This window comes from Trichosurus vulpecula, chromosome 9 (assembly GCF_011100635.1).
Source record: "Trichosurus vulpecula isolate mTriVul1 chromosome 9, mTriVul1.pri, whole genome shotgun sequence".
Classification (NCBI taxonomy): Eukaryota; Metazoa; Chordata; class Mammalia; order Diprotodontia; family Phalangeridae; genus Trichosurus; species Trichosurus vulpecula.
This window is the reverse complement of record NC_050581.1, coordinates 190,760,649-190,787,546: the sequence shown is the minus strand read 5'-3', so window position 1 is coordinate 190,787,546 and position 26,898 is coordinate 190,760,649. Positions and strand designations below refer to the sequence as shown.

At 43.5% G+C, this 26,898-nt stretch overlaps 1 protein-coding gene across 1 annotated transcript in view; it reads left to right on the top strand.

Moving 5' to 3' along the window:
* Positions 1-26,385, top strand: part of ITGA9 (integrin subunit alpha 9) — a 349,120-nt gene extending 322,735 nt beyond the window's left edge. Inside the window, exons 27-28 of the mRNA XM_036738550.1 lie at positions 7,138-7,257; positions 21,521-26,385. Coding sequence (XP_036594445.1) covers positions 7,138-7,257; positions 21,521-21,619 — 219 coding nt within the window. The 3' untranslated portion in view covers positions 21,620-26,385. The remainder of the gene's footprint in view (positions 1-7,137; positions 7,258-21,520) is intronic.
* The last annotated feature ends 513 nt before the right edge of the window (positions 26,386-26,898 follow it).

Below are 26,898 nucleotides of genomic sequence, written 5' to 3'. Positions count from 1 at the left end.
CCAAAGTTGGAGGAGAAGACCGCACGCACTGGAAGAGACTCCAGCCTCTGATTCCTGTGGGTTTTTTTGCTGCAGACTGAATCAATCAATGGAAATGGGGCTGGAAGCAGGAATGACTGGCTCTGAACCGCAGAATCTTAACACTAGAGGCCTGAAAGGGTGCTTAGGGGTCATCTGGCTCAACCTCCCCCCTTCTCTCCCCCACTTTGTGTGGCTTTCTTAAAAGAACTGTTAATATTTTTACTGATATCTTTTGGTTTTACATAAGGCTTACTTCCAGATCTCTCTCTCCTTTCTTCCCTACCCTATGGGATATCCCTCTCTTGACACAAAGAAAGAGGGAAAGAAAGCAGTTCAGGAAACTCAACCTACACATCACTCATGCCTGACAGTTTATGCCCCAGGGCTCTTTTCAATTTCCCACACTGCCTCTCTCACCTGTAAGCATTTGAACCTGTCTGTATATATTATTCCCATAAGGTTTCTTGCTGCTGTTTCTTCTTCTATCTGTTTTCCCAAGATGAGACTTCTCAGAATTGCTGGGATGTTTCCATCATCACCCAGGGGATGGTTTTATTGTGTCCCCCATGTGAAGCAGTGGGTCATGCCAAACTCAGAAAGCCAGTAGGATGAAGAGTATCACTGAAATCCGTCAACATGTGGTCATTAAGCTACATGCCAGGCACTTTCCTAAGCCTGGGAATACTAAGAAATGAAAGTCTCTTCCCTCAAGGAGCTTCCATTCTAAGATACAAGACACATACAAGAACAATAAAAGGTAACCTTAGAGGGGAAGGAGCTAGCAGCTGGTGTGTATGTATGTGGGACCAGGAATGGTACCCCCGCAGAAGGTAAGACTTGGGCAGAGTCTTGAAGGAAGCCAAGGATTCTAAGTGGCAGAGTTGGGGAGGAAGTGCACTGCAGGCATGAGGGAGGAAGAACTTTCAGGTGTGGCTGTGGGGCATAGAGCACTAAACAAAAAAAAGTGGAGGGGAGAGGTTAAGCATTCTTTCTGGCAAAATAAGCCAATGAACCTGCTTCTGATGAAAGTGTATAGACTAAGAACAGTAGAAGAAATCCTCATCTGTTTTGTGTCTAATAGTAGGCCAGCTCTCTAGCACAACCTTGCCAAGGTCATGATCTTCTTGAGAAATCTTTAAGCCTAGATCAGAACATTCAGAAATGGAAGAACCTGGGAAGTCATCTATGCCAGTCTTCCAACTTTCCAGAGTTGGAAGCCCCTTCCAACTCTGAGGTTCTGGGGCTTTGTAAGTTAGTTCAATTCTACCTGAGGACTGTAGGGTAAATACGGGGTGATCTACGTCCCAAAGTTCGTGCCCCATGATTCTTGGAAGTCTGGGTCCCATTTTCTGTTTCCAATTACCTTTTCCATTTCAAAAGACCTTTGCTGATTCCAAGGTCTTGCAGTGAACAAAGAGGGAGATATGATTTCTGCCTACTGGCATAAAGTTGGAGAATGAGATCAGAGGAAATGTGCCTTGAGCTGAAGTGAAGTAGATCGCAACATGAAGGTCGTCTGGATCCAAGGGCTAGCTCAGCTTCAGTGGCTGTCTTTTCTGATGGGTACCCAGGCAAGAAACCAGGGCAGACAGATGGGTGATATATTTCCTTCACAATGATATGTAGTTTTGAAAAAATCCAATGAGCTCAAGACCTGTTTTGGTCTTCACTAGTGTCTCATAATTCATCCCATACTCCTGAGACATGCTTCAGAATGTGGGATTAGATGGAGCCCACGGTCTTCTCGGAGCTAGGCCATGTGGCGCTGGTCTGCCGTTAAAGCCAAGAACCTCTGTTGGGGATGGTGATCTGGACCTAATAGAAAACAGCTGCCTTGAGGTGAGAGGCTCTGGAAATCGTTCCCCGTCTCCCAAGACATGCCTTCCTCAGGAGGCCCTGTTGTCTGCCCATCAAGATAATTGCCTGTCAGTCTTCCTAATGGTGACGCAGAACAGCTGGCTGGGCTTGAGTAATGAAAAGCTTATGGAAAGAAGCTGGGTTGAGAACTTGTCAAGCTGCTTCTTTGGAGAGAGAGGTTCAGGATTCAATTGGTCTCGTCCCCTACCCCCAGCCTTCTCTTCCTCCTCTTGGAGGTGTGGCTGCCCTTGAATAGCCAGTGGAAAGGGGAACCAGACAGGAGAGGAGAAGTTGCTGGGGAGTCCACATGGAGAGAAGACTCAGAGCAAGGCATAGTCCAACAGGTCCCCAGCCCAGGTTTATTATTGCAAAATAACCAGGTGCATGATAAGAGTGGCTTCCTGACAGGGCGAGTGGAAGAACATGGGGCAGGTGTCTTAGGAGACTATGGTGGTGCCTGAGCTCTGAGGAAGGGACTATCTTGATGGCTGTCGGGCAGTGGCAGCCCATCTTCCTCAGAAGTCTGGGAAGGAGGCCATCTATCCCAGCCAAGATTCCTTTGGGAATTGAAGACAGATCAAAGTCTTCTCTCTAGAGGTGAGAAGTTTGCCTTGGTGCCACTTGCTTTCAGCACTGAGGTGCCATGGAGAGAGCTCCACGTGTAGAACCCCAGGATGGGGGTTCAGATCTTGGCTTTGCCTCTGCTTTTCAAATTGTGAATAGTTTTTTTTAAGGTACACTAATAGGGCATCCAGTGGGCATAATGGCTGAAGTGCTGCACTTGGAATCTACCTCCGACACTTGACTGTGGGACCATGGGCAGGTCTGTTAGCTTCTCTGAACCTCATTTTCCTCATCTGTAAAAAGAGGAGGCTGGTCTCCAAGGTCTCGGCCAGCTCCAAATGGATGGTCCCACCTTCATTTTTTCTAACATCCCAGGACTATAGAGAAATCTCTTGGCTCTTTGGAGACTAGCCTGACTTTTACAGGAATAATAACAGTAACCTGCCTGATTCATTGGCATGTTCCAGCGATCAGAAATAAGGAAAACAATTCTTTGTGTATTTTTGCATGTATATATTTTTGTAGCATGTATACATGCCTGCTAATGAATTAGCCCATATTTTGTGTTTCACTAAAAATATTTTCAAATGGAATTCTTGTCTTTGTATCCTCAATGTTTGGCACATAATAGACACTGAATAAATAAGTGCTTGATTTCAAATAGCAATTTCCTCAGGATTCCTAGAAAGGTTCAGTTTTAAATGAACTTCCTATTTCCCCCTGCCCTTATCCTTCTCGCCTCTTTCCTCCCTCTTCCTCCCTTTCTTCTATCTCCCTCTTTCCAATAAGAAAAAGAAAATAAGTCCCTCCTAACAAATATTCTTAATCTAGCAAAACAAATTGCCACATTTCCTATGTCCTGAAATGTATGTCTCATTCTGCATCTTGAATCTATCACCTCTCTATCAGGAAATAGGTAGCATACTTTATCAATGGTCCTTTGGAACTGGAGTCAATCCCTGCATAATCAGTGTCTTTAAGTCTATCAAAGTAGTTTGTCTTTACAATGTTATTTTTGTTGAATACATTCTTCACTTGGTCCTATTTACTCTGCATCAGTTCAGACAAATCTTTCTAGGTTTCTCTGGAAACATTCTTTTGTTCATTTCTTATGGAACAGTAGTATTCCAGTACATTCATATACCATAACTTGTTTAGCCATTCCCCAATTGATGGGCACCCCTTCCAATTCCAATCTTTTGTTATAACAAAAAGAGCTGCTAAATTGTTTTTATACATATGTCTCCTTTTCTTCTTCTTTTATTTCTTTGGGGTGTAGACCTAGAAGAGGTATTGCTGAGTCAAAGGGCATGCACGGTCTAGTGCCTTTAGGAATGAAACTCCCTCTTTTCCAAAGATGCCCCAAATACAGAAACGTAGTCTTACAAAGAAATCTTAGTACTATAAGGAGATTGAGGGCAGAAAGAAGAGCCCTATGCATATCAGGCTATTCATAGTAGCTCCTTAAAAATGTGTGTCTTACTTTTGTTGATACCTTGTTTTGATATCATGTTTATCCCTCCCTGTGCTCTATCCAGAAAGTCAGTCCTGTCAACAAAGAATAAAAAATAATTCTGTTCCTTAGTTTGCTCATCTGTAAAATGAGCTGGTTGGATTGAATGATCTCTCAGATCCCTTCTGGCTTTCATTTAAGGTCTGTGATGACATGTGAAGAGAAATCTTTGACTCTCTTTGCAATGCTTTTTTTCTTCAGAAAGGTGAACACCAGGGTATATCTATCTTATGAACACACTCCGCCTCCTCCAGCATTCCTGGGGTCACTGCTTGTGGAGTGAATGGGGAGCTTATGGAAGCTTGAGCAGCTCATGTGACAGCCAGCCAGGGATGGTGAATCATTCATTCGTTCATTCATTCATTCGACAGATAGTTATTGAACATCTTCTAAGGTCCTTTGGGTCAAAGATTCATCAACTTAGAGCTGGAAGGGCCATCTAAGAAGTACGTCCTCTTCCATTTTACAGATGCGAAAACCAAGGCCCAGAGAGATGTTGGCCTTCTAACAACCCCAGGGTGCTCAGATCCCAAATGCAATGGCTTCTTTCTTGTACTTTTCAGGGAAGACAAAGATAAGTTGAGAAAAAAAGCTGAAGAGCAATGTGATTAAGGATCAAAGAGTAAGTGCATAGAACACTGGGCCTGGAGTCAGGAAGACCCGAGTTCAAATCTAGCCTCAGATACTTCCTTGCTGCGTGACCCTGGGCAAGTCACTTAACCTTTGTTTGCCTCAGCTGCATTAACAGTCCCTTCCTCAAAGGACTGTTGTGAGGATCCAATGGAAATGTTTGTAAAGTGCCTAGCACAGTGCCCTGACATCGGGGTCGGTGCTTTATAAATACTTATTCCCTCCTCCCAAAGTATTAAATAAAATGCCCCCAGATGCTAACATAATAAATGCAAATATATTTATTTGTTATAAATATTTATCAATGAAATGTATTTGTTATTTAGATAGTCTAATAACATAAAATATTCTTTTACTTATTATATGCTGTTATATACACATATAAATTTAAACATTTGAATTTTTTACATCTAATAAATATATTCAGTAATTTATTATAAATTCATCTGGCATTTACATAGGGCTTTAAGGTTTACAAAAATACTTTACATGTGTATTCTCTCATTTGATCCCTGAAAATAACCTTGTGAGATAGGTGCATTTAGGATCCCTACTGAGCCTCAGGGGTTAACTGATTCAGTGGGGGTCAGACCACTGGTAGGTAGCTCAGACTGGATATAACACAAGTCTTCTGTCTCCAACCCAGTATCTATCCACTATCCCAAGCTGCCTCTCAAAAGGTATTGTCAACCAACCAATCAGTGAGTGTTTATTAAGCACCTACTATGTGCTAGACACTGTGCTTAGCACTGAGGCTACAAAGACAAACCAGGAAGCTGTCACTGATCACTAGCCTTGGCTCAGTGAGCTTTCCTAAAGTTAGCCAGCCTGGTCCCTAGGCGAATGGCTAGGGACATCACTGAGCCTGTGTAGGAAGTTTTTCGAAGTTGGTAAACCTGCTAAAGTTTGCCCTCCCCTGGCCTAGCCCAGGACCACTCCCCACCCCCGGATTAGTGTGGAACTTGAATGCTGGCTGTTAATGAATAGCTTCATTACGAGATTCTTTGTATAGCTGGGGCAGCAAGGATATACTGGCAATCATTCCCTTAAATCTCCAGCATTCCCTAGATCCAGTCACGTTGGAATTGCACTTCAGAACAGGGCCACTGCAGGGCGTGTAGGAGGATCTGGGAAGGGGAGAACAAAACTGCCCAGGGCCAAGCAGTAGAGTGTGCTTTGGGAAAGCTTGCCTTGTGTCGATAGGATCTCTGATCTGCATGTGATGAGGATTAAAGGCGCAGCTTATCTGACGGCACTTTTCCCATGTTGCCTGTTAGCTTATGTTTTTTCCTTAACCAGACCAATTTAATCCAACAAGTTTTTTTAGGCACCTACTATGTGCTACTAAGAGGCAGCAAGGTGGCACAGTGGACAGGGAGTTGTTCTCTAAGCCAGGACTGGGTTCAAATCCTGCCTTTGAGGCAGGCTGTGTAATCCTGGGCTAGTCACTTCATCTCTCAATACTCTAGGCGACTGTAAGACTAAGTGCTACGACGGTACCCACATGCATTGATGGAGGGAATTCTAACTTTGGAGTTCCCTCTTCCTGTGAAATCACAGGGCCGGTCTGTATCCCTCTCATATATCCTACTATGCACAAGAGACTGTGCTAGATATGGGGATGGGGTGCCATGATAAAAGGAAGAGAAAAGCCCCAAATAGATGTTTTCAAAAGGAGTTAAAGAACATGTGCCCTCTGGTCCTGATAAGTACTTCCCTCTTCTTGTTAATTTCTTTGTATCTAATCTGCACCTTCTTGTTAGCATACACACTGTAACCACGGTGGTAGAATGTAAGATCTTTGAGGGCAGGGACTATTTCATGTTTGTCATGTTATCCTTAGCACCGAGTGCAGTGCCTGGCATATAGTAGGTACTCAATTATATTTTGTTGAATAGAGTTGAGTCTGTCAAGAATATCTTTTTTTAATGTCTTGAGGCTAGGCTGAGAGTTTTTGTTTATGCTTTGATTTTGGTTTATACCTCTGATTTTATTGAGATAAGGAGGAAACTCCCTCTACCAATGTAAGCCAGCACCTGCTCTGCAAATTCTAATCTTAGAGAAGTGTCTGGGGGCAATTGAAAGACTAATAGTAATAATAACTAACATTCATATAACAATATAAGGTTTGCAAAGCAATTTACAGAGATGATCTCATTTTATCGCCATTGTACAGATAGGGAAACTGAGGTCATGAGCGTTTAAGTAATTATCCCGTCATAGCAGAGTTAGTAGATGTCAGAAGGAGGAACTGAACTCAGGTCTTTCTGGCTCAAAGGCTGGCATTCTATCCACCGTGCCAAGCTGCTTCTCATGTTCAATTATTGACGTTTCCTCATGCCCAATTGCTATCATTATATGCTAATAAATCTTTCTAGAATTTTTGTTCTGATTTTAGCGTGCTCTTTAAGTTGTGAGTTTTGTTTTTATAAGGCTGTTCTTTGACAGTCTGCCCCAAATGTCAAATGTACGGCTAGACTCCAGCACATTATGTGCCAGGAAGAAAACTCCTGTGTCTGATTGTGAAATTGTTCTCTGTCCTTGCCTTGTAGGTGGTCTTTGAAGCACTGCACAATTTGGAGCCTCGTGGTTATGTTGTGGGCTGGATTATTGCCATCAGCTTGCTGGTGGGCATCCTCATCTTTTTGTTACTGGCCGTGCTCTTGTGGAAGGTAAGACATTCAGTGAGGTATTGTAGCTACAGGCCGTTGTGATCAGAAGTGAAATGAGGCTCTCACTATATCCATGCCACCTCTTGTACACCCATGCCACGCTCAGTACATCCATGCCTCCCTCAGTACCTCAATGTTCATTATGTTCCAAGCACCCTTGACAGCTCAAAGACAGCAAGCATCTAAGGAAGTTTCCCGTTGGAAAATGCACTGGTGTGGTAGGGTGTGGTAGATTAGATATTGCTTGATGAGGATCAAAATGGCATCCTGGCGCATCATTAGGAGGCACTGAACATTGGATTGGCAGTGGGAGTAAAGACGATTCCATAGCAAGATCCTTCCAAAGAAATAGCATCATGGTGACACCTCTCCTTCTTTGTTCTCCCCAGGATGTAGCTTCCACCCCTTATGTGAGGTGGTAGGAACTTAATGTTAAAATAAAAATTGGCAGTTGGGTAATTTTATTTTTTGTGGAACAGGAGAAAACAGGCAACCATAAGATTCTTTATAGCTATTGCCTGCATGATTTGAGGTTTCTCTCCACCGAAGTTAGATGACATGGTAGAAATAGTCTCCTGAAGAAATGACAAAAAGATGACCCAGCATGATCTTTCAGGAGATATGTACAGAGAGACTATGTTTTGGGGTCTTAAAATAAGGAAATATGATCCAATAAAGCAAGCTTAATATTGCCAAGGACATTGAAGAAAGACATGTCCCATAGATACCAACATGTCCATAGCAGCGCTTTTGAACATTGTATTGTATTTTTTTTGATATCTTTTGTTTTAAGTCTCACTCGTTTTCAGAGATATCAATTTCACTTCCCTGCCAAGGGATCCATAACTTGTAAGAAATACTTAAAAATGAGAGAACAAAAACCAGTACAGCAAAATTAACCAGCACATTACTTGCCTGTCAATCTCTATGATGTTCTACAGCCATAGTCCTTTACCTCTTTGTGAAGGGAGGAAGGTACATATACTCAGTGCTTCTTCAGGGGCAAGCTGGTCATTATAATTATGCAACACTCAGTTTCATTTTTCTTGTTCTTTCACAATTCTGAGACAGTTCATGCAAATCTTCCCATGTTTCACTGAATTCCTAATATTCATTATTTTATACTGCCCAGTAATTTTCCATTACATTCATATGCTGCTTTCTTTTTTCTTTTTTGGCCATTCACCAATTGGTGGAGCCTTGTTTTGGATCCATTTCTTTGTTCCAATAAAAAAACTGCTGCTATAAATATAGTGGGGTATGAATATAATAGCACATTATCAGTAAAATCATGAATATGAGGAATTCAGAGAAACATCAGAAGACTTGTCAGAACTGATGCAGAGAGAAGTAAAGAGAGGAGAACAGTATAGCCAATGACAATAAAGTGAAAGAAAACAACTAAAGGGCAGCTGAATTCAGTTTAATTAGAATGGCCAATCTTGTTCCTGGAAAAGAAATGTTGAAGCCACTTTCCATCTTCTTGTGAGAGAGATGGAGTGTGATAGGGTTAGAATATTATACATGTATCAATATCAGATGGCATTGTATTGTTGGCTGTTTTTATTTATTATGGGGTAGGGCTCATTTGGGGTGGTATGTTGAGAAATGAATAGGCAGCAATAATTATTGAACAATCAATAAAACATTTTTAAAACCTAAAGGGGTTCTAGATCTTTTGAGCTCAAAGGGACCTTCAAGGTAAAGTTTCATTTCACTGATGAAGTAATTAAGACTAGAGAGATGAAGTGACTTGCCCAAAGTCACAATTAAGTGACAATTCTTGGAGTAGAAACCAAGGTTTAGTTCTTGATTCATTACTCATTTTTTTAAGAGGGGGAAGGTAGGGCAATTGGGGTTAAGTGACTTGCCCAAGGTCACACAGTTAGTAAGTGTGTCAAGTGTCTGAGGTCAGATTTGAACTCAGGTCCTCCTGACTCCAGGGCCAGTGCTCTACTCCCTGCGCCACCTAGCTGCCCCGATTCATTACTCTTTCTACTCCATTGTGGTTCTGTTTGTTTTTGTTTTTGAATGATACATTTCTTTTGGACATACTGAACAAAAACTCAAAGGACACCTCTCACACCATAAGTCACGTAAAACCACCAAACCGGATGATTGTCCCTCTCCATTTTTGTGGTTTCCCAATTATAAACAGAAAGGAAGTCAGTGTGCTTTCCCTTTAACAGCTCAGTACTAACCCCATTCATTGGATTTCATCTGAATGTAGTTGCCTTTGAGATTGTTTATTCACATGGGCAGAGACACTGTGTGCTGTATTCCTCTGATTCTCCTCTTGTTACTCTTTGTCACTTCATCTAGGACTTTTCCTGCTTCTTCTAATTCTCCATTCTTTACCTTGTGGTAATATCCCATCATAGGCATATACCACAATTTATTCAGCCATTTCCCAATCATGGGACAACTTTACTTGTAGCTTTTTGTTATTACAAATAATGCTCATGAGAATAATTTTGAACATGAGTCCTTTGCCTACACACGTTAGCCTTCTTTGGAGTATGAAATTCAGGAGTGGGATTGCTGAATAAAAGGGTATGAACAATACAGTAATTTTCAGTGTATTATTTCTAGAATGATGGATCCTTCTGGTTGTTAATGCTCTTTCCCGCCTCCACGGAATTGCTTTGTATATCTTTTGTATTTACTTATCTGTGTAAATAATTAACTGAAAGATGTAGAGAATATGAGATCCCACTGTGCTGATTGTTTCTTAATTATGAAAAAGCATGTGATTTGATTAAACAAAATATGGCCTTCAAGGTCATCAAGGTTATTCAAGATTCCTTGGAAGATGTGACAACAGAAATAACCCCATTCAGTGACCCTCTGATAATAAACATCACACAAGACATAAAACTGGGAGGTATCGGTTCACCAAAAGTATTTATCATTGTGATAGAGGAATCCCAGTACAGATTCCAGCTTTTTCATGTGACATGGACTTATTTACATTTATTCAATTTCTTTCCTTGCTAAATTTGCATTTCAAAGGCCTTGTTCTAATTTTTTGGAAAAGAATGAATGAAAGCCTGTCATGTTGAAGGCTTGTTTTTCTCATATAGGAATATGCTCATCTTTTTAGGATATGTTACATTATCATATTCTGGCTTTTTCTTTTAATAAGTGTCCTGCCTGATTTCTTATTATGTAAAATTTCTCCTCCTGGCTGCTTGCTCTTTGATACTTTACTTCTAGATCTTGGTGACTACATTTCTTACTGAATAAAAGTTAGAATTTTTCTCCTAGAGCCATATGGATTTTATCAAGCCATACTTTGCCACCTTTTTCTAGCATTTCCAGGCAATTTTCTCTATGTTTTTTTTTGAAATATGATATTCAGGTTCTTTCTTTGATGGTATTTTCCCCCAGGAGGCCAATAATTCTCTGATCATCTCTGAAAACTCTGCCAATTACTTTGGATTGCAGAGGTCTTGCGTGGCCCTTAATTTTACTGTCTTTTGATTTTATTCTGAAGCTTGTGGTTTTAGCTTTGCATCTTTGTTTTCCATCCCTGGAGTTCCCTTTTACATAGTGTCTACTGTTTTGTTAAATTTCCCTATTATCTGTTCTAAGCCATTGATTTTCTTTTTTATCTTTTCTAATTCTATATGCTTATTGATTGATTCTTTAAGAGTTCTAATTTCCCTCTAATTTCCTTCAGTTCTTTTGAACTTCTAAGAAACTCTGGGCTTCCTGAGGTTGCTCCAGTCTCGTTTCTAGGGTATTTGGCTATTTCAATATTATTCTTTTCTCCTGGAGAGTATTCCTAGCTTCTTTTTACCCCATAGTACAGCTTCATTGTACTAGGCTGCTTTATTTGCTTATTCATTTCTTTAATCTCCATCCTAGTTTTTTCTGTGGTTTTCTTTGCAATGATTCCTTTCCTTTCCGCTATTTTTGGTTCTTGCTCTTCTATTTTATTTGGCACATTTCTTCCTGCTTTGAGGTGATGAAGGGGAGCTGGGATGAGGCATAACCACTTCTTGCCAGAACTCTCCAACTATGGTTGCTGTATGCAAATCTTATTCACCTTCTTGAAATCTGGACTGTTCCAAAGCATGTAGGACAGATGTTCAGCATAAGTTTCTAGCTGAAGGTTTCTTAACAGCTGATACCTTATTTCAGTCTAGCTCTTTGGTACGAATGAATGAATGAATGAATGAATGAATGAATGAATGAATGAAAAAGCATTTATGGAGTGCTTACTCTTTGCCAAGCCCCCCTCAAGTCTTTGAGGTTAGGTTTGTGAATGAACCATTGGGTTTTCTCTCAGGTGAGGTTTGTGGGGAGGCTAGGACATTAAGATCAGAGAGAATTTTGCCCAGAGCCTCCAGGGGAGTAAAAACAAGAGGAAGGCTGCCATTCTCTGGTAGCTGGATTCACGAAATGCTGAGCAGGAGGTCTGTTGTCTGTTAGAATAGAAATCCAGCTTTTTGCTTGAGGTCTGAGAGGCAGATCATTGTTGAATAATATGAGTTTTGTTCCTTTTATCATGTGATCTCTTGAAATTAAGGAAGATAAAATTCTCTTCATGGTTTTGTTCATGGAACCAAACAGAAATCCAGAAAAGCTCAGGAAAGGGTGGTCCTTATGATGTGCTTCCTCTTTTGGCCTGTGGCTGCTTATTCTAGCTGACTCCTTATGTGCTCCTCTTCAGGAGTCCCTGGCCTCCCTGCACACGAGTGTCTTCCTAAGTGAGGCAGACTCAATTGCCATCTGTTTGGATTTAGTTTTAGTAAGTATGGTTCTTGTAAATGATTGTCAGGGAACAATTCGTCCAGGTGGTCATGCCACCATATGCCTAAGAGATTTAGTGCCATCAAAATGTGACATCAGATTCTTGGATCTGCCCTTAGTCCAGCACCACATAGGGTATGTAAACCCAAACCAAGTCTAGTTATAGAGAAATAGTATCAGGAATCCCCCGAGGGTGGCCTTGGTCTTTGGTGGCTTTTAAGAGGGACGAGTGTAAAACTTTTCTCTTGGGTTCATCAGTGCAACATATTGAAGATAGGAGTTTGGGAAGTTGGTCAAAAAGATGATGCTTAAGGGTTTGGATTTCTGCACCCTGGGTTAGAATATAGGCAGGGAGACCTCAAGGCCAGGGCTAGAGTGTGCATTGTGAGAGCTGTTGAATGTCTTTGCCCAGAGTCTCCCTTGTTTGTCCAAGAGGGAATAAAACTGAACAGCAAGTGAGAGGTAAGAAAACAGCCCAACAATATTTTCTGGGCCAGATACCACAGTGAGGAAGAAGGCTATCCAGCAGTAGCAAGGGTCTGGAATGTCTAAAGGAATGTCTAAAAAGCGAGACATCAATAACCCCCTTGATCTCTGATCTCTAAGCACACATGCACTAAGTTGATACAAAAAGGCCTAGCTGACCTCACAAATACCACTGGGGCTCTTGACTGGTACAAGAGTATGAAAGGTTAAACCAGCATCTCACGTCATGCTTGGCACACGGTAGGTGCTTAGTAAATGTCTGTTGACTAATAGTTTCAAAAGCAACAGACTAGCTTGATAGGAAAGTGGAATAGTATTGTATATTTAAAAGGGGTGGGGAGAAGGGAACAAACACATTGTAAGTGCCTAATATGTGTTGTGCTACGGGCTTTACAAATATTATCTCATTGATTTCTCACAACACTTCTGTGAGATAGGTGCTAATTATTATCCCTACTTTACAGTTGAAGAAATGGAGGCAGGCAACATTTATGTGACTTGATATGGGTAACATAGCTTATAAGTGTCTGAGGCTGGATTTGAACTCAGGTCTTCCTGACTCCAGGCCCAGTGTTATCTCTGTGAGATACTTATGAGAGTAGATCCATAAAATGAGTGGAGAAAATGTGATGGAAACATTTTGGGAGAGGGATCAACAATGGAGGAATAACAGAAGTGTACTGTAGTGCTTCAGAATACTTGGAGAAAAGGATTTGCTGAATGAGGTGTTGGGAAAACATGCTTCTGGCCCAGAGACTTGATACAGCCATGGGGGAGGACTCCTCTCCAGACACTTGCATAGCCCACTCTCTGCTAAAAGCTCATCAATTTCTGGCATATCTATCTTAATGATAATTTTCTTCTCCAAAAAAATGGAGGAGACCTGAGGGAATGGCTATCCTGGACCTGCTTCTGACCAGTGAGGAGGACCTGACTGCAAAGGCGAACATGAGGGCAACCTTGGGAAGAAGTCAGTCTGCCATCTTAGAATTTGTGAGGGCAAAGGAGAGCGAAGTTGGGAATAGTCTGACTTAACGTCCTTGTTTTCTGGACAGTGGATTTTAAAGGGTTCAGAGAAGACAGATTGAATCCTGTGTCTTAAAACTATAGGATCCTAGATCTGGAGCTAGAAGGAACTTAGAAAGTCATTGAGACCAGCCTCTTCACTTTCCAGATGAAGAAACTGAGGCCAGCAGAGGTTAGCCCAGGGTCACACAGCTAGTAAGAGCCTGATTCGTAATTGAAGTTCCGATTTTCCTCACTCCAAGTCAAACAGCCTGTTCACTATGCAATTTAGCTGTGAGGTGCTTCTGAAGAGAGAAAACTCCTCAATGGGATGGTTTAAACTAGTGATTCCCCTGAGCTTCTCCCTAAAGCAAAGACACACCTTTTAAATGATTCAGTTCTTCTGGCAATGCTTCATGATGGCTGGTCATGGCATAGCTTTACCCCTTAAGAATGATAGGTGAGAGTCATTGAAAGAGCCATGGGGAGGTAGATGGTGGCTATGAGCAGGATCCACTTGTGACCAACCAAGAACAGCGTAAGAAACATGGGATGCCATGGGAAAGAAGATGGGCTGATGATGATGAGAATGATGAGAATAGCTCCTAAAGGAAGGTCCCCAGGGAAGATATGGAGAAGAGGCACATAGAGTGGGCAGGCATGGATCACTTGTGATTTGTACCCTTAGAGAAAGTGCCCCCTTTGGAGACAGCTGATCCCCATAGCATTGAAGTACAAAGCTAATGACTCAATGGATGGGAGTTAGCCAGGATACAGTAATCTGTCATTAGAAGGTCCTGAAGACTGAACCAAATGGACTTTTGAAGAGCAGGCATGAGGTGTACTGGTCTCAAGTATTACCCTCAAGCCTTGTGGTCAGCATGGATTAAGAGTAAATTCATGCTGAGTGGTGTCAATTGCTTGAAGCCCCTGCTTGCCCCCTTCGTTGTGCCTGGTTTTTGTGAGAATAGCCACGCACGTAGAATGATAGATAGCCCTGTAGCAGAATGCTTACTTTGGAAAGCTGTTCCCTAATTGGCTTTGGGGGAAAAGGCATTTTTAGGATCTGCCAAGACTTTCTGGAACTGGGTGGCTTCCTGCCCTTCTTGGACCCCGACTCTGCTACCAGTGGAGTGTTTGTGGCTTCCCATTCATCTTGCCCAGTAAATTGTCTGTCCACATGAATTTCAGGCTGCTCAGTTGCTCCCTACATCAGTGGGGCCCCAGCTTCAAGCAGCCTCAGTGGTAGGAGCTGGGAGCAAACCAGACATTTCTTCAAACAGTGAAATGGAGCCTAATAAACTGGCCAGAAACCAAGATGTTCCCAGCTCCTGGATGCCGTAATTTAAACTTCATGCTCCTTGATTGCAGTAGTTGGCTTTCCTCCCCCCACCACCCCCAATGAAATGTTGAAATGTGAAGCTCTTTCGAGAGGAAACGAATGATTTCCTCCCCTTCCCTCCCTCCCTCCCTCCCTTCTCATCATAGACATGATAGGGCTGGACATGTCTGGAGCTGATGCTTCTCTATATCCATCTGGTGCAAAAGGGATAAGACATTTCCTATGGCTCAAACCTCGAAGCTTAAATATCCTAAAATATCTTAAATCCATCTTTACCATCCTAAAGCCTTCATTCATTATACCTGAATATGGGAATTTTGAAAAGGTCTGTGATTTGATTGAGGGAAGGAACTCTCAGTGTGGGAACACTCTCCACTAGCAAAGATTGCAACCCATCTATGTCTTCCTAGATTAATCAATCAACAAACATTTACTCAGTATCTACTATGTGCCCAAAATGATGCCAGATGCTTGGGATACAAAGACAAAAGGGAGACAGAGCCAAGGAATTTGCGTTCTAGTCGGGGAGGATTAGAACACATTCACAGTTAAGTGAACATAAGAGATATACAAAATAAATATACTTATTACATGCAGAGGTAGCAAGCTGTAATGCGTAGATCATAAGCCGGCCTTAAAGCCAAGAAGCTTTGGGTCTAAGCCTTGGGTCAGATATCCTGGCTGTGGGACCCTAAGTCACTTCATTTCTAATGCCACAGAAAGCCCTTTAAGGCTTTAACGGGCAGAGAAAGAGCCAACTTTTCTCACTTGCGCGTTCCCCAGACCCATGAAACCACCGGGTCAGCCCCCATTCCTGTACAGAACAAGTTCAGGGTTCATTCATATCCCACTTTTGACCCACATGGCTGTGTGACCTTGGGTAGGTCACTTCATGTCTCTGACCTGGGTAACTTTCATATTATAACTTGCAAAAGTGCTGACCTACAATGGTAGAAAGAGTTGTCTCCTGGAGAGTTTCCTGTGCCAGTGAAATCACAGATTTGATCGCCAAATGAGAGGGTTTTAGGGGAGGAGGCTGCTAACAACTTGGGGAGCCAGGGGAGCCTTCTGGTAGGAAGAAGTACTTGAACCAAGAGAGCCAGGGATTCCTGGAGGCAGGGGTGGGGTGGAGGAGAATCAAAGCACATGGGGGCAGGGTGGGGAGGGTTGGGGGACAGGCCGCTGAAAGGATCTAAGGCAGCTGATGGATCTGGAGCTCCAAGAGCCCCCTCATTTTCTAGATGAGGAAACAGGCCCAGAGAGGCTGTGACCTATTTAAGGGCACACAGGGAGGGAGCTGCCTGAGGTACTCACGTTCAGAGTCTTGCCCAGGCTCACAGGCATAGTCAATTTCTGAGGTGGGATTTGAACCTTGGTCTTCCTGTCACCACATCCAGTGAGTTATTTTACCTGGACTGGAATAAAAACCACAAATCAAAGCCCTCACCCAACTTAGGACCCACCAAAAAATGAAACCAAGCAAAAAAAAAGCCCAGGCCATGACTCAGTTGTGGAGGAGGAATCTGCCTTTCCCTGTTCAAAGGATCTTTCCACCTTCAGCTGCTGGTGTATAATATGTGTGCGTGTGTATGTATATATGAGTGAGTGTGTGTGTGTGTGTATATATATGTACATACACGTACATATGTATATGCACATATGTGTGGAGCTTCTAAGAAAAATATATATTCTAAGAGATGGCGGTGAGGAGGAACTTAATCACTTAGCCAGTAAACAGTAAGTACTTACTGCATGTGAGCTATGTGCCAAGTACTAGGGTTACAAAGAACAACAGAAATACAGTTCCTACCCTCAGGAGCTTCAATTCTAATGTGGGAGACAATGTATACCTTACACACACACACACACACACACACACACACACACACACACGTTTATGTTTATAAATAAGAGTCGATGCAGAGCAGGCTTGTAGGGGGAGTCCATGCCAGTCATAGGAAACAGCCTGTACAAAAGCCTAGTGATGGGAGATGGATGTCACATATAGAGATGCCTAGATTGGCTCATCTGGAACAGAAGTGGGAAGCAGTGTGCTATAAGCCCCGGAAGGGGCTTTCTGTGCCCAGCACAGCTGGTTTTGTATTTTACCCCTAGAGGGCATAGGGAACCACTGGAGCAGGAGAGGGCTGTGATCAGATCTGTCCTATGGTCCTGCTGCTTAATAATAATAATAACATACATAAAGCACTTTAAAGTTTACAATATGCTTTACCAATGTTATCCGCACAACTCTGTAATGTAGGTGCTAGAATTAGCCTCGTTTTATAGATGAGGAAACTGAGGCAAACGGAATAAGTGGGTCACACAGCTAAGCGTCAGAGGCGAGATTTGAACTCAGGTCTTCCTGACCCCGGGATCTGCACTCTCTACTTCTAGCTACCTCATACTTTTTGTGAGGATAAGAATCTTCATTCCTGCCCAACTCTCATCATGTGATTATTCTGCTTCTGATCCAAAGACATTTCAGTGGGCTACAAACCACTGTGGCTTGGCTACCGAGAAAGCAATGTTTTCTGTCATCAGCTGGTGGATTTATAGCTGTGAGAGACCTCAGAGGGTGCTGATTCCGAGCTCATTTTATAAATGAAGACTTGAGGCCCAGAGAAGCCAGTGGCTTGGCCAAAGTCACACGGGCAGTAATTGAGCAGAGATTTGAAAGTGGGCCCTTGTATTCCAAATTCCATCCCCCTTTTCTTTGTACTGCGCTGCCTTTCTAGTCTGATGCCAGCTTTTGGAGAGCCTTATAAAACCAGCCCACCGAAGGCCTCAAGGAGTGACCTTGACTTGTCTTATTTCAAAGCTCCCAATGTCATCCTTCAGTTTCCACATTAGAGCCCAGGGAGGCAGCTTTGAGATAGGCTGGCTCTGCATGGTCAGGGTGGATTAGCTCTGGGGCTGGTCTCTCTTTGTAGAATAGAGCCTGGCGCTGACCTGCTTGGAGGAATCAAAAGGCACACAAAAGATTCCCTACCTTCCCCTTCAAGAGGAAAGGGCCCAGCAGGTGGGTGTGTCCCTTCGGGAAGGTGGCTTCTTTAAAGGTCCACTTTTCCTAGGCAGTGTCGTCTGATTAGAAGGCCACTTTCCCATGAAACAGTATGAGCTATCAGAGGTATCTCTCTCTATTCTCTTAATGGGCTGCTTCTGGCTGGCATATGGTGTTCCTCATTTTCCCTTGACCCCCTAAAGACACCTTTGGTTTCTACGTTAAGAAGCCTCATTTCCCCCCAACCTCATTCTTTGTCTTTCTGCTTTTCTTCCTCGAGGCTTCTCTCCCCCTCCTGGGCTCACCTGGTTTCTTTTCCCATAAACAAAAACTGTTCTTAAAAACTGATTAGTTTTGTAGAGTAAAAAACCAAAAATCGACTGCCCTCGAAATGCTGATGTCTTTCCCTCTGGCATGTTTGTTTGGCTTTTCAAACTCAGATGGTGAGTTGAATGCTCCTGTGGGCATCTCTACCTGTGTTTGTGGGGAGGGGGCATGGGGGAGCCAACCAATGAACAGAGAGCTTGCCCAGTCTGAACCCTTCTGGTCTGATGGATGGGAGAAGGGAGGGAGCAAACAGCTTCGTCTTTGCTTTGCAAAGTAGCAGGGAGGGATTGTCTCACCAGACAATCAGCTTAATGCTGCTCATTCCAAGCCTTAAGCAATTGGCTGTGTGTGCCCCTAAATATTGGAGAGAAATCCCCAGTGCCTGTCAGTGGTGGCTAAGAAGAGCATGTGCTTTCCCCATCCATCAAACAAGATGATGTGTGTAAGGAACCTGGCAAGCCTGAAGCTGCTTTCTAGATGTTGGCTATCATTCCCATTAATATCATGTTGCTGATGGGAGGGGTATTAGCGTCTCTTGTTTATGACAATGTCTTGTGGTTTAGGATTGTGGGATCATAGCCCTAGAGCTCAAAGTGACCCCTCAACCAACCTTGTTGTTTTTACAGATGGGGAAACAGGCCCAGAGAGGTAAAGTTGACTTGCCCAGGGTCACACAGATAGGTGGTGGCAGGGGGATACAGGTCCTCAGTTCCAAGTTCCATACTCTTTTAACACCATGCTGCCCCTACAAGGGGTCTTTCTGACAGCAGCCCTGTCAGGAAAACACTTGTTATACATTTGTCCCCATTCCACAGATGGGAAAATGGAGGCTCAGAAACTCTAAATGACTCGCCCACACTCACACAGTGAGAAACAGGCAAGGCCAGCCTGGCTCCAACTGGCTTGTGACTAGCCAAAGCTTATGGCCATATCTGGCTCTGATGTCAGGCAGTCTTGTGTCTCAATTTCATTTTCTTTTATCTATTTAAAACAAATTTTTGTTGCTGTCTTTTGTTTTTTATATCACCTATATTTCTGAGTGTATCCTATCTCCCTTCCTTCCCCGGAGAGCTATCCCTCCTACCAAAGAATAAAAAAGAGCAAAGCCAGGCAGCTGAGCAAAGCTAACCACTTTTAAATGAAAGTCTGAAGGTGTATGCAACATTCCACACCCATTGTCCCCCACCTCTGCAAAGAAGCAGGAGAAGGTACTGTGTCATATAGATAAAGCATTTGTTTCCTGTTTACTATGGTACTGGATAATAGAAATAATGGGGATACAATGTTATATATACAGTTCACAGAGATACAAATACAAGAAAAAATAGAGTCCCTACTTTAAGCGCCTTATATTCTAACTGGAGAAAACAACACATAGAATCTGGAAGCCAGGGAGTTAGGCAGGGAGAAGGGTGCCATGGAGGAAGGGGAAAAGTCTGGGGTACTTCATTCCAATCTTGGAGCCCCTGGCCTAGACCTCTAGGACCAGAAGAGAGGACCCCAGGGCAGAAGCATCTCCTGGGTGAGAAGGTGACTCGGGATAGCTTGTCTCTTCGTTACAGTCCAGCTTGACCATTAAACCTTTGCAGGATTCTTTCATTGGGTTTGTTGTGGTTCCTCCCATTTAAATTGTGGTCCCTGTGTGTGTAGTTTTCCTCACTCTTCTTACTTCATTCTGGAGTGCTTCCTGTTAGGCTTCCCATCATCTTCCTTCTTCGTCTTCACTGTTTCTCAGAGCATAGTGATAGCCTGTCGTGTTTGGATCCCATAGCTGGTTTAGCCATCCTCTGCTTGATGGATTTCTCCTTAGTTTCCTTCTCTTTGCTATGACAAAAATACCGTTGTAAATGTTTTGGTAGACATGGAGTCTTTCTGTCTTTGGCAGCAGGCCTTCTGGGTCAAAGGGTATGGACACTTTAGTCCCTTAGCATAATGCTTTCATTTTCAATTCAACTAAATTCAATAGACATTAATTAAAAGTGCATTAACTGTAAGTCAGTGGAGATACAAAGAAAAAACCTCAGGCGGTCAGTCAACAAGCATTTATTAAGCACTTACTTTGTCCCAGGCTCTGGGGATTCAAAGAAAGGCAAAAGCAGGCAGTCTGTGACTCCACGTAGCTTACATCCTTCTGGGGGATGGAGGAAGAACACATCAGATACACAGATAGGTTTAGTACAGGGAAGACTGGGAGGGCAAATAGAGAGTATTAACAACTGGGCAGATCAAGGAAGACTTGGGAGAGGAGGTGGAAGCTGAGCTCATAAATGAGCAAGATCTCTGAGAGGCAGAGATGGGGCCGGGGAGTATAGCCCAGCATGGCTAATGGTTTGTGCCAATTCAGAGAGGAATCACAGGGAGTTTCTAGAGTGGCTGGTGCTCCATGTTGACTCAAATGGAACATCCTGAAGGGGAAGAACATGAAATACGATTGGAAAAGTAGGTAGGGGTCAGAACACGGAGGCCCTTCATTGTTAGGCTGAGAAGTTGGTATTTTACCCTTGAAGCTCTAGGGAGCCACTGACATGGTAGTTTGGTCAGGTTTCATCTTTGGGAAGATTGTTTTGGGAGCTGGGTGGGCCGGGGTCCTCTTTAGATCCATTAGGGCCTTGTTTACATGAGATCTCTTGCAGGAAGGTGAACATGGGAGTCTCCAAGGAATAAAAATCCCTATCTCCTTGACCATTTCCAACTGTGTCCATTACAGTGAATTAAAAAAAAATTAAACCAAAAAGCGTTAGTAAGGTTGGGCTGTAAGTAGGGCATAAAATGGTCTTCAGATTGTTTACTTGGGAGGGGAGAGGGGGAGCAGTTGACCCGAAGGTGAATGGAATAGACCTCAAAGACTTTGAAAGGGCCCCAGTGAGTGAGAGGTGTCTGTCACTGGCTCTGACACCCACTAGGTGGGACCTGGGATTTGAAAAAATGTTCTTTGTTATGCATTTCATCCAGTCAGAGGCTTAGAGATTTAGAAGGGGTGTTAATAGGCCTTGAGGCCAAACCTTTTATTTTATGGAGGAGGCAATTGAGGTTCAGAAGGTTTAAGTGACTTGCCCAGGGTCACACAGCTGGCAAGTGTCTGAGGCAAGACTTGAACCTGTATCTTGCTGAAGCTGGGTCCAGCGCTCTCCTACTATGCCCCCCCCCATTAGTTTGAAGAGATTTCTCCCTCATTAATAATAAACCAATACTTTTTGTGTGTGTATAGACATGTTAGATGGCTTAGTGGTGTGGCTCTTAGGAAGACTAGCCTCAGCTTGGCTTTGGCAGTGTTGGAATCAATGTGGTTTCCAATTCCAGAGGGTTTAAGCAGCTTCTCTCTCTCTTCTCCTTCTCTCTAGATGGGCTTCTTTCGAAGAAGGTACAAAGAAATTATCGAAGCTGAGAAAAACCGGAAAGAGAATGAAGAGAGTTGGGACTGGGTTCAGAAAAACCAGTGAGATGCCATGCAAATGCCACTGGTCACGTGCCACCATGCCTGCTCACCTGTTGTCCCTGTTCTTTGTATCTTCCATATGTGGAAGAAAGAATCTTCTCCAGATTTTTCGGAGGCCCGTCGATGCAGTCTTGTTCCTCGTTCTACCAAGCAAGGGAGCAGATCCCGAGGCCGCCCCTGCAGCCCTGGCACGTGACCTGAGCAGCACACTGAGGCTGGAACGGGTGAATTCTGAACTCCAGAGAGCAAGCTGTGTGCTGAGCAATATTTATGAGTCCAACGTATGTGGTAAACCCTCAGGGGAAGACTGTTGTTGCCTAGAAGTATTTTTTATAAATACAAGCCTTTTATACTGATTATGTCTTTATATTTGTATCAATGTTTTATTATTTCTATTAAATAGCTATAGTTCACTCAAGCACTGATTTCTGGCTGAAACCTGGGAAATACATACATATATATATATACATATGTGTGTGTGTATAAATATATTTTAAAAACCTATTGTATGTTTGAACTTACTGCCCAACGGACTTGCAGATGAAATGAGCTAAAGGAAATTTTTATTGTCTCTTATAGAAAAACAACAGGGCTGGCACTGCCGTGTACCGGTGGCATATGGTGGTGCCATGTACAGTGTGATGTGTAAGCCACGTGTGGTGGTGACATGCTGCAGCCTCTGTGTATTTCTCTCACTGCAGTCTCAATGTAAGTTGGGTGTGAATGGAACCCTGAGGGCTTTTCACCAATGCTGTTTGCTCAAAGAGATCCATCACCTCCGGAAGGGGGAGAAACAAGATCTGGCCTACCTTGCCTTCATTTGGTGGAGAATCTCACTTCTGTGGGAAGACTGGATTAGGAGCATGAGAGAGAGGCCTTATGACTTCCATGAGGGTGATGCTGGCAGAAATCCTTGCCCTGGATCTCATCTGTGTCATTGAGATGCCATACCCAAACCTTCAGGGCCAGTGAACTCCATCGGGCCATCTGAGATACCTGCAAGCCTGGGATGGGGCACCAGCTGCCACTTTGCCTTCCTCCTCTTCTTGTTGTGGGCAGTCATTAAAGCTTCATCCCTAAGCTGCCCAGGCAGCCAGCCCTGAAAGTTCGATCTCACAATAAAAGCACACTGGCAGGTGCTGTGAGGTAGACAGGTCAGTGGGGTGTGTTGCCCTCACTGTCAAGGCTCCTGCTTTGGAAGGATTTGACTTCTGCTGCTGTATTTGAAATCCTGAGCTGTTTTCTATGAGAAGGTTTTGTCTCAGATGTAGAAGTGCTGGAATCTCCCTGGCAGAGCCATCTTTTTCAGGTGTATGGTGGGCTCAGTTTGAGCAGATCCAGATAGACCCACACTAGGAGTCGTGGCACCAGCCCCATAATAGAGAGAGCTCCCCATGCCCAGCTGGACGCAGCCAGTATCTGATGCAAGTAGAGGACTCATGTCCCAGAGGCCCCTACTTATTGAAGCCTTGTGCCTGTGATGAGTCGGCCGAGGCCTGCTTCGAGGACAGAGGGAGAAGCTGTCAGGGGCCCCTACTTATCGAAGCCTTGTGCCTGTGATGAGTTGGCTGAGGCCTGCTTCGAGGACAGAGGAAGAAGCTGTCAGGGGCCATCACAAAGCAAGTCCTACGTCCTGGCGATGCCGGCCCAGCAGCCACCAGCTGAGTTCCTCAGCTCCCTCTCACTCTGCCTCTTATATCTGATAATGTTTTGTTCTTGCTGCACTTTCCTGCCATTGAAATTAAATGCATTTTGTCATAGAAGAATCATTTATTTGACCTTTCCTTACATCAGAGCAGATGATGGGAACCTTTGGAGAGAGAGAATAAATGGAATTCCCCTGGCCATGAAGGCCACAAGGATGTTTCATCACCAGTCTTTGGCCTGTTTGGAGGGGATTATGTTTGGATCAAACCTATACACAGGGAAATGCTTCATGCAGCTGGAAGACTTCGTCCCTGATGTTTTCCCAGAATGACCAAAAAGGAGGGGGATTGGGTGATGTCATGCTGTATCACTACAGGCAACACATTCCCTTGGAAGGTATGGGAAAGTCTGGCTTGTGGTGAGGGGGGGGGGGTGGCTTCCATGGGCAGTCTTTTATTGGCTTCCTTCTTGAATTTTCTTTAATAAATCAATAGATATGAGTCTGTTAGCTCATGATGACAAACACATCAGCTCCTATGGCCAGAAACTTTTTTAGATTCCTCCCCCCTGCCATTACCACCATGCAAGAAATTGACCCCTTTGGAATAATTAGGAAGGCAATGTGCCCTTACAAACAGGAAGGCCCAAGGTCAAGACCCACTGGTGATTCACTAGGATAAGTCCTAGCAACTCTCAGTCCTTTGGGTGAGGCTTTGAGACTTTTCAGTTGCAGAGAAGATGCCGATTTGTATTTGTAGACTTCGAAGTTCTCCTTAAATATGAAATCCTGTGTCCAGTTCCAATCATCATCCCCAAGAAGCATGATTGGCACCCCCAAATCAGTTTCAGTTGGAAGAATCTTAGGACCTCAGATGTAGAGCTAGAGGACCTTCAAGGTCCAACCCCCTCACTTTACAGGTAAGGGAACTGAGATCCATGAGATGAATCAACTTGTCCAATGTCCCACTGGTAGTAAGCTATAGAGCTGGGATTTGAAACCTTGGCATTGGCCTCCAAATGAGGTGCTCTTTACCTTATTTTACATAAGGAGAAGCAATGAAATGTGGGGGCTTCCATTTAAGAGTGCCAAAGCCCTTAGCTGGGCTCATTCCCACAGATCAGTATCCCAGAGCCCTGCAGTTTCATCAGCATGCTGATCTCCCCACCATGCGGATTGTAGCTCTTCCGTAAGTTAGTCTTACAGAGAGACAGATGCCTGAGACTGAGAGGGATTGTGACTTGCCCATTGACACACAGCAGGTAAATGTCAGTCGAACCTGAGTTTTCCCTCAAGAATAAAGAATAGTTTCCCACCGTGCCAGTTTGCTCTAAGCAAATATGGATGCCAGGCAAAAGATAATGCTTGAAAGGAATGGTGAGCTGTGGCTTACTGAAGTAGGGGGGTTGAAAAGTCCAGCCTACTGTAAGAAATGCCTCAGAGTGGGGCAGGTGGTCCCACCAGAATCCTCCGTAGAGCCTGCTGACCCCTTCATCAAATCAGGTAACACGTCAGTGTCTCCCAGCAGCTTCTCCGAGGGTTTCCCCAGCTTCCACCTAGTTGGTGGTTTGGGGCCCATGAGTAGAATGTAAGCCTGGTGAGGCAGGAAGTGGTTAGGCCTTTGCTTCTGTATTCCCAGTGTCTGACACATAGTAGGAGTTTAATTAGGGCTTGTTGAATTGAATGAGTAAGGTGTGGTTTCTCTGTGTTCTCAGTAATATTCATTGTGGGTTTTCTCCTCTCTTGCTCCCAGGTAAGGTAGCTGACTTCACAAACATACCTGTGACCCAGTCCCACTGGTAGCAATATCTTCTGCTTTCCTCCCAATGTATTACCTAAGGTTTTTGTTGACCTTCAGAGAGAATAAAATGTTTACTAGCTTCAAAAGAGGACTTTTTGCTTTAGAAGGTAGCAAAAGCAATGCCTCCTGTTTGGGGCTGACTCTCTGCCGTGTGACCCCCAGGAGAAATGAGTTCCATAAGGTGAGATTTTGACTCTTCGTGTAAAATCACTCAGGAAGTCCTTGAAAACAGGGGTGCATTAGCAAGAGCTGCCTAGGAAGCCTTTCCTTCTGCTTTATTGTAAAAAGGCCTGGGGTCATCATTCCTTACCAGGCAGGTCACTAAAGACCTCAGTGGGCAGGCCTTCAGAAGCCCCTTTAAGCCTCAGCAAGGGTCTACGGACGGCTCATTGTCTTTGTGAAGGATACAATGGAAAATCACGTTGGTATCAAGAGTTATGTGGCTCTTGCCTCCTGAGCTACAGGGAAGGAGATAAGTGAGGAGCAACATCCTTCCCAGGAAACCCCCAGCACCTGTTTTCATTGAGTCAGGAAAGGAATTAACAGAGGGGTCCATGTCAAGGCCAATATCTCCCAAATGGAACTCTCAGATTTGCCTTGGGTGAGCCAGAGTGCCTAAGCTGAGTGCCATTTGTAGATTAGGGATGTTAAATATAAATTTTTTTTTATCAGATTAAATGTATAAGGTTTCAACTCTTCCCTAACTTGAGGGGCATTACGTAAAGAAGGAGTTTTTTTCGGGGCAAGGGATAGAGGAAATCCTTTAGCTAACAGTAGACAGAAAAATAGGATGTTTTTCAAAATGCTCCAAGTGTGTAAGATGTTATTTGTATTTTTAGAGTAATGTTTCACATTAATATATAAAATATGCACATTAAAGAATGAATAAAAGAATCCTTGGTTAAGTGTGCGATAAGGAAGCAATAATCCTCACTGTCCCTATCACTTTGAAAGGAATGGTAATTCCCAGTTTGATATTGAATGTCTTCTGTGTTTTTGGTCTGTTTGGGGAATGGGGCCCAATTCTGAAGCCAATAAAGGTGCGGTGAGACCTGGTGATCAAGAATGGAAGCTTCGCTTGAGGATTGGGCTGATCCTAATGGAAGGGGGCTCACTGTCAATGCTTCACTTTCTAAACCTCACTAATGGACAGAGAAACTGTAAATTTCCCTCATGAATGTTGCTGGGAGGGGCCGCTCCCTCTCCTGATTTTGCCTGTATTTGCATTTCTATGGTCACTTATTTTTGAATTCACTTGCACTGTTTTGGAAATGCCAGGTTTACAAAAATTCATGTTTGGAATAAAAGAGAAAAAAGATGTAAATGATTGTAATATTTTCCCCCTTTGTTCCTTCTTGATTTATCAAATGCGCAGTGCAAGCTCACGTGCGCGCGCGCGCACACACACACACACACACACACACCCCTTAGCAAACTCTCTCCCTTATCCCCTCAATGTCTCCAACTGAATACACAGTATCTTGTGGCACAATTTGGGAAAGTAGCCATTTGAAGACAGATAGGTAATGCATGTGGTGTTTGAAGAACCACAGACCAAGCTGGGAGGAGTCGCCTGGCTGCAGGAAATCGCACCACTTCTATTGGGCAAAGACCACGGTATTTCTTTGTCTCAGATTATGTTATAGACAAAATTACAGGAATGGCGAGCTCAATCAGCCAATGACAATTCTTCCTTCTGGATCCTGGTCTAGGCTCTGCTGATTAACGCTACAGAGATGGGATTCTTAATTAGGGCTCCATGGATAGAGTGCTAGGGGTCTGTGAACTTGGATGGGAAAAGGAATCACATCTTTATTTTCGGTAACCTCTACCTGAA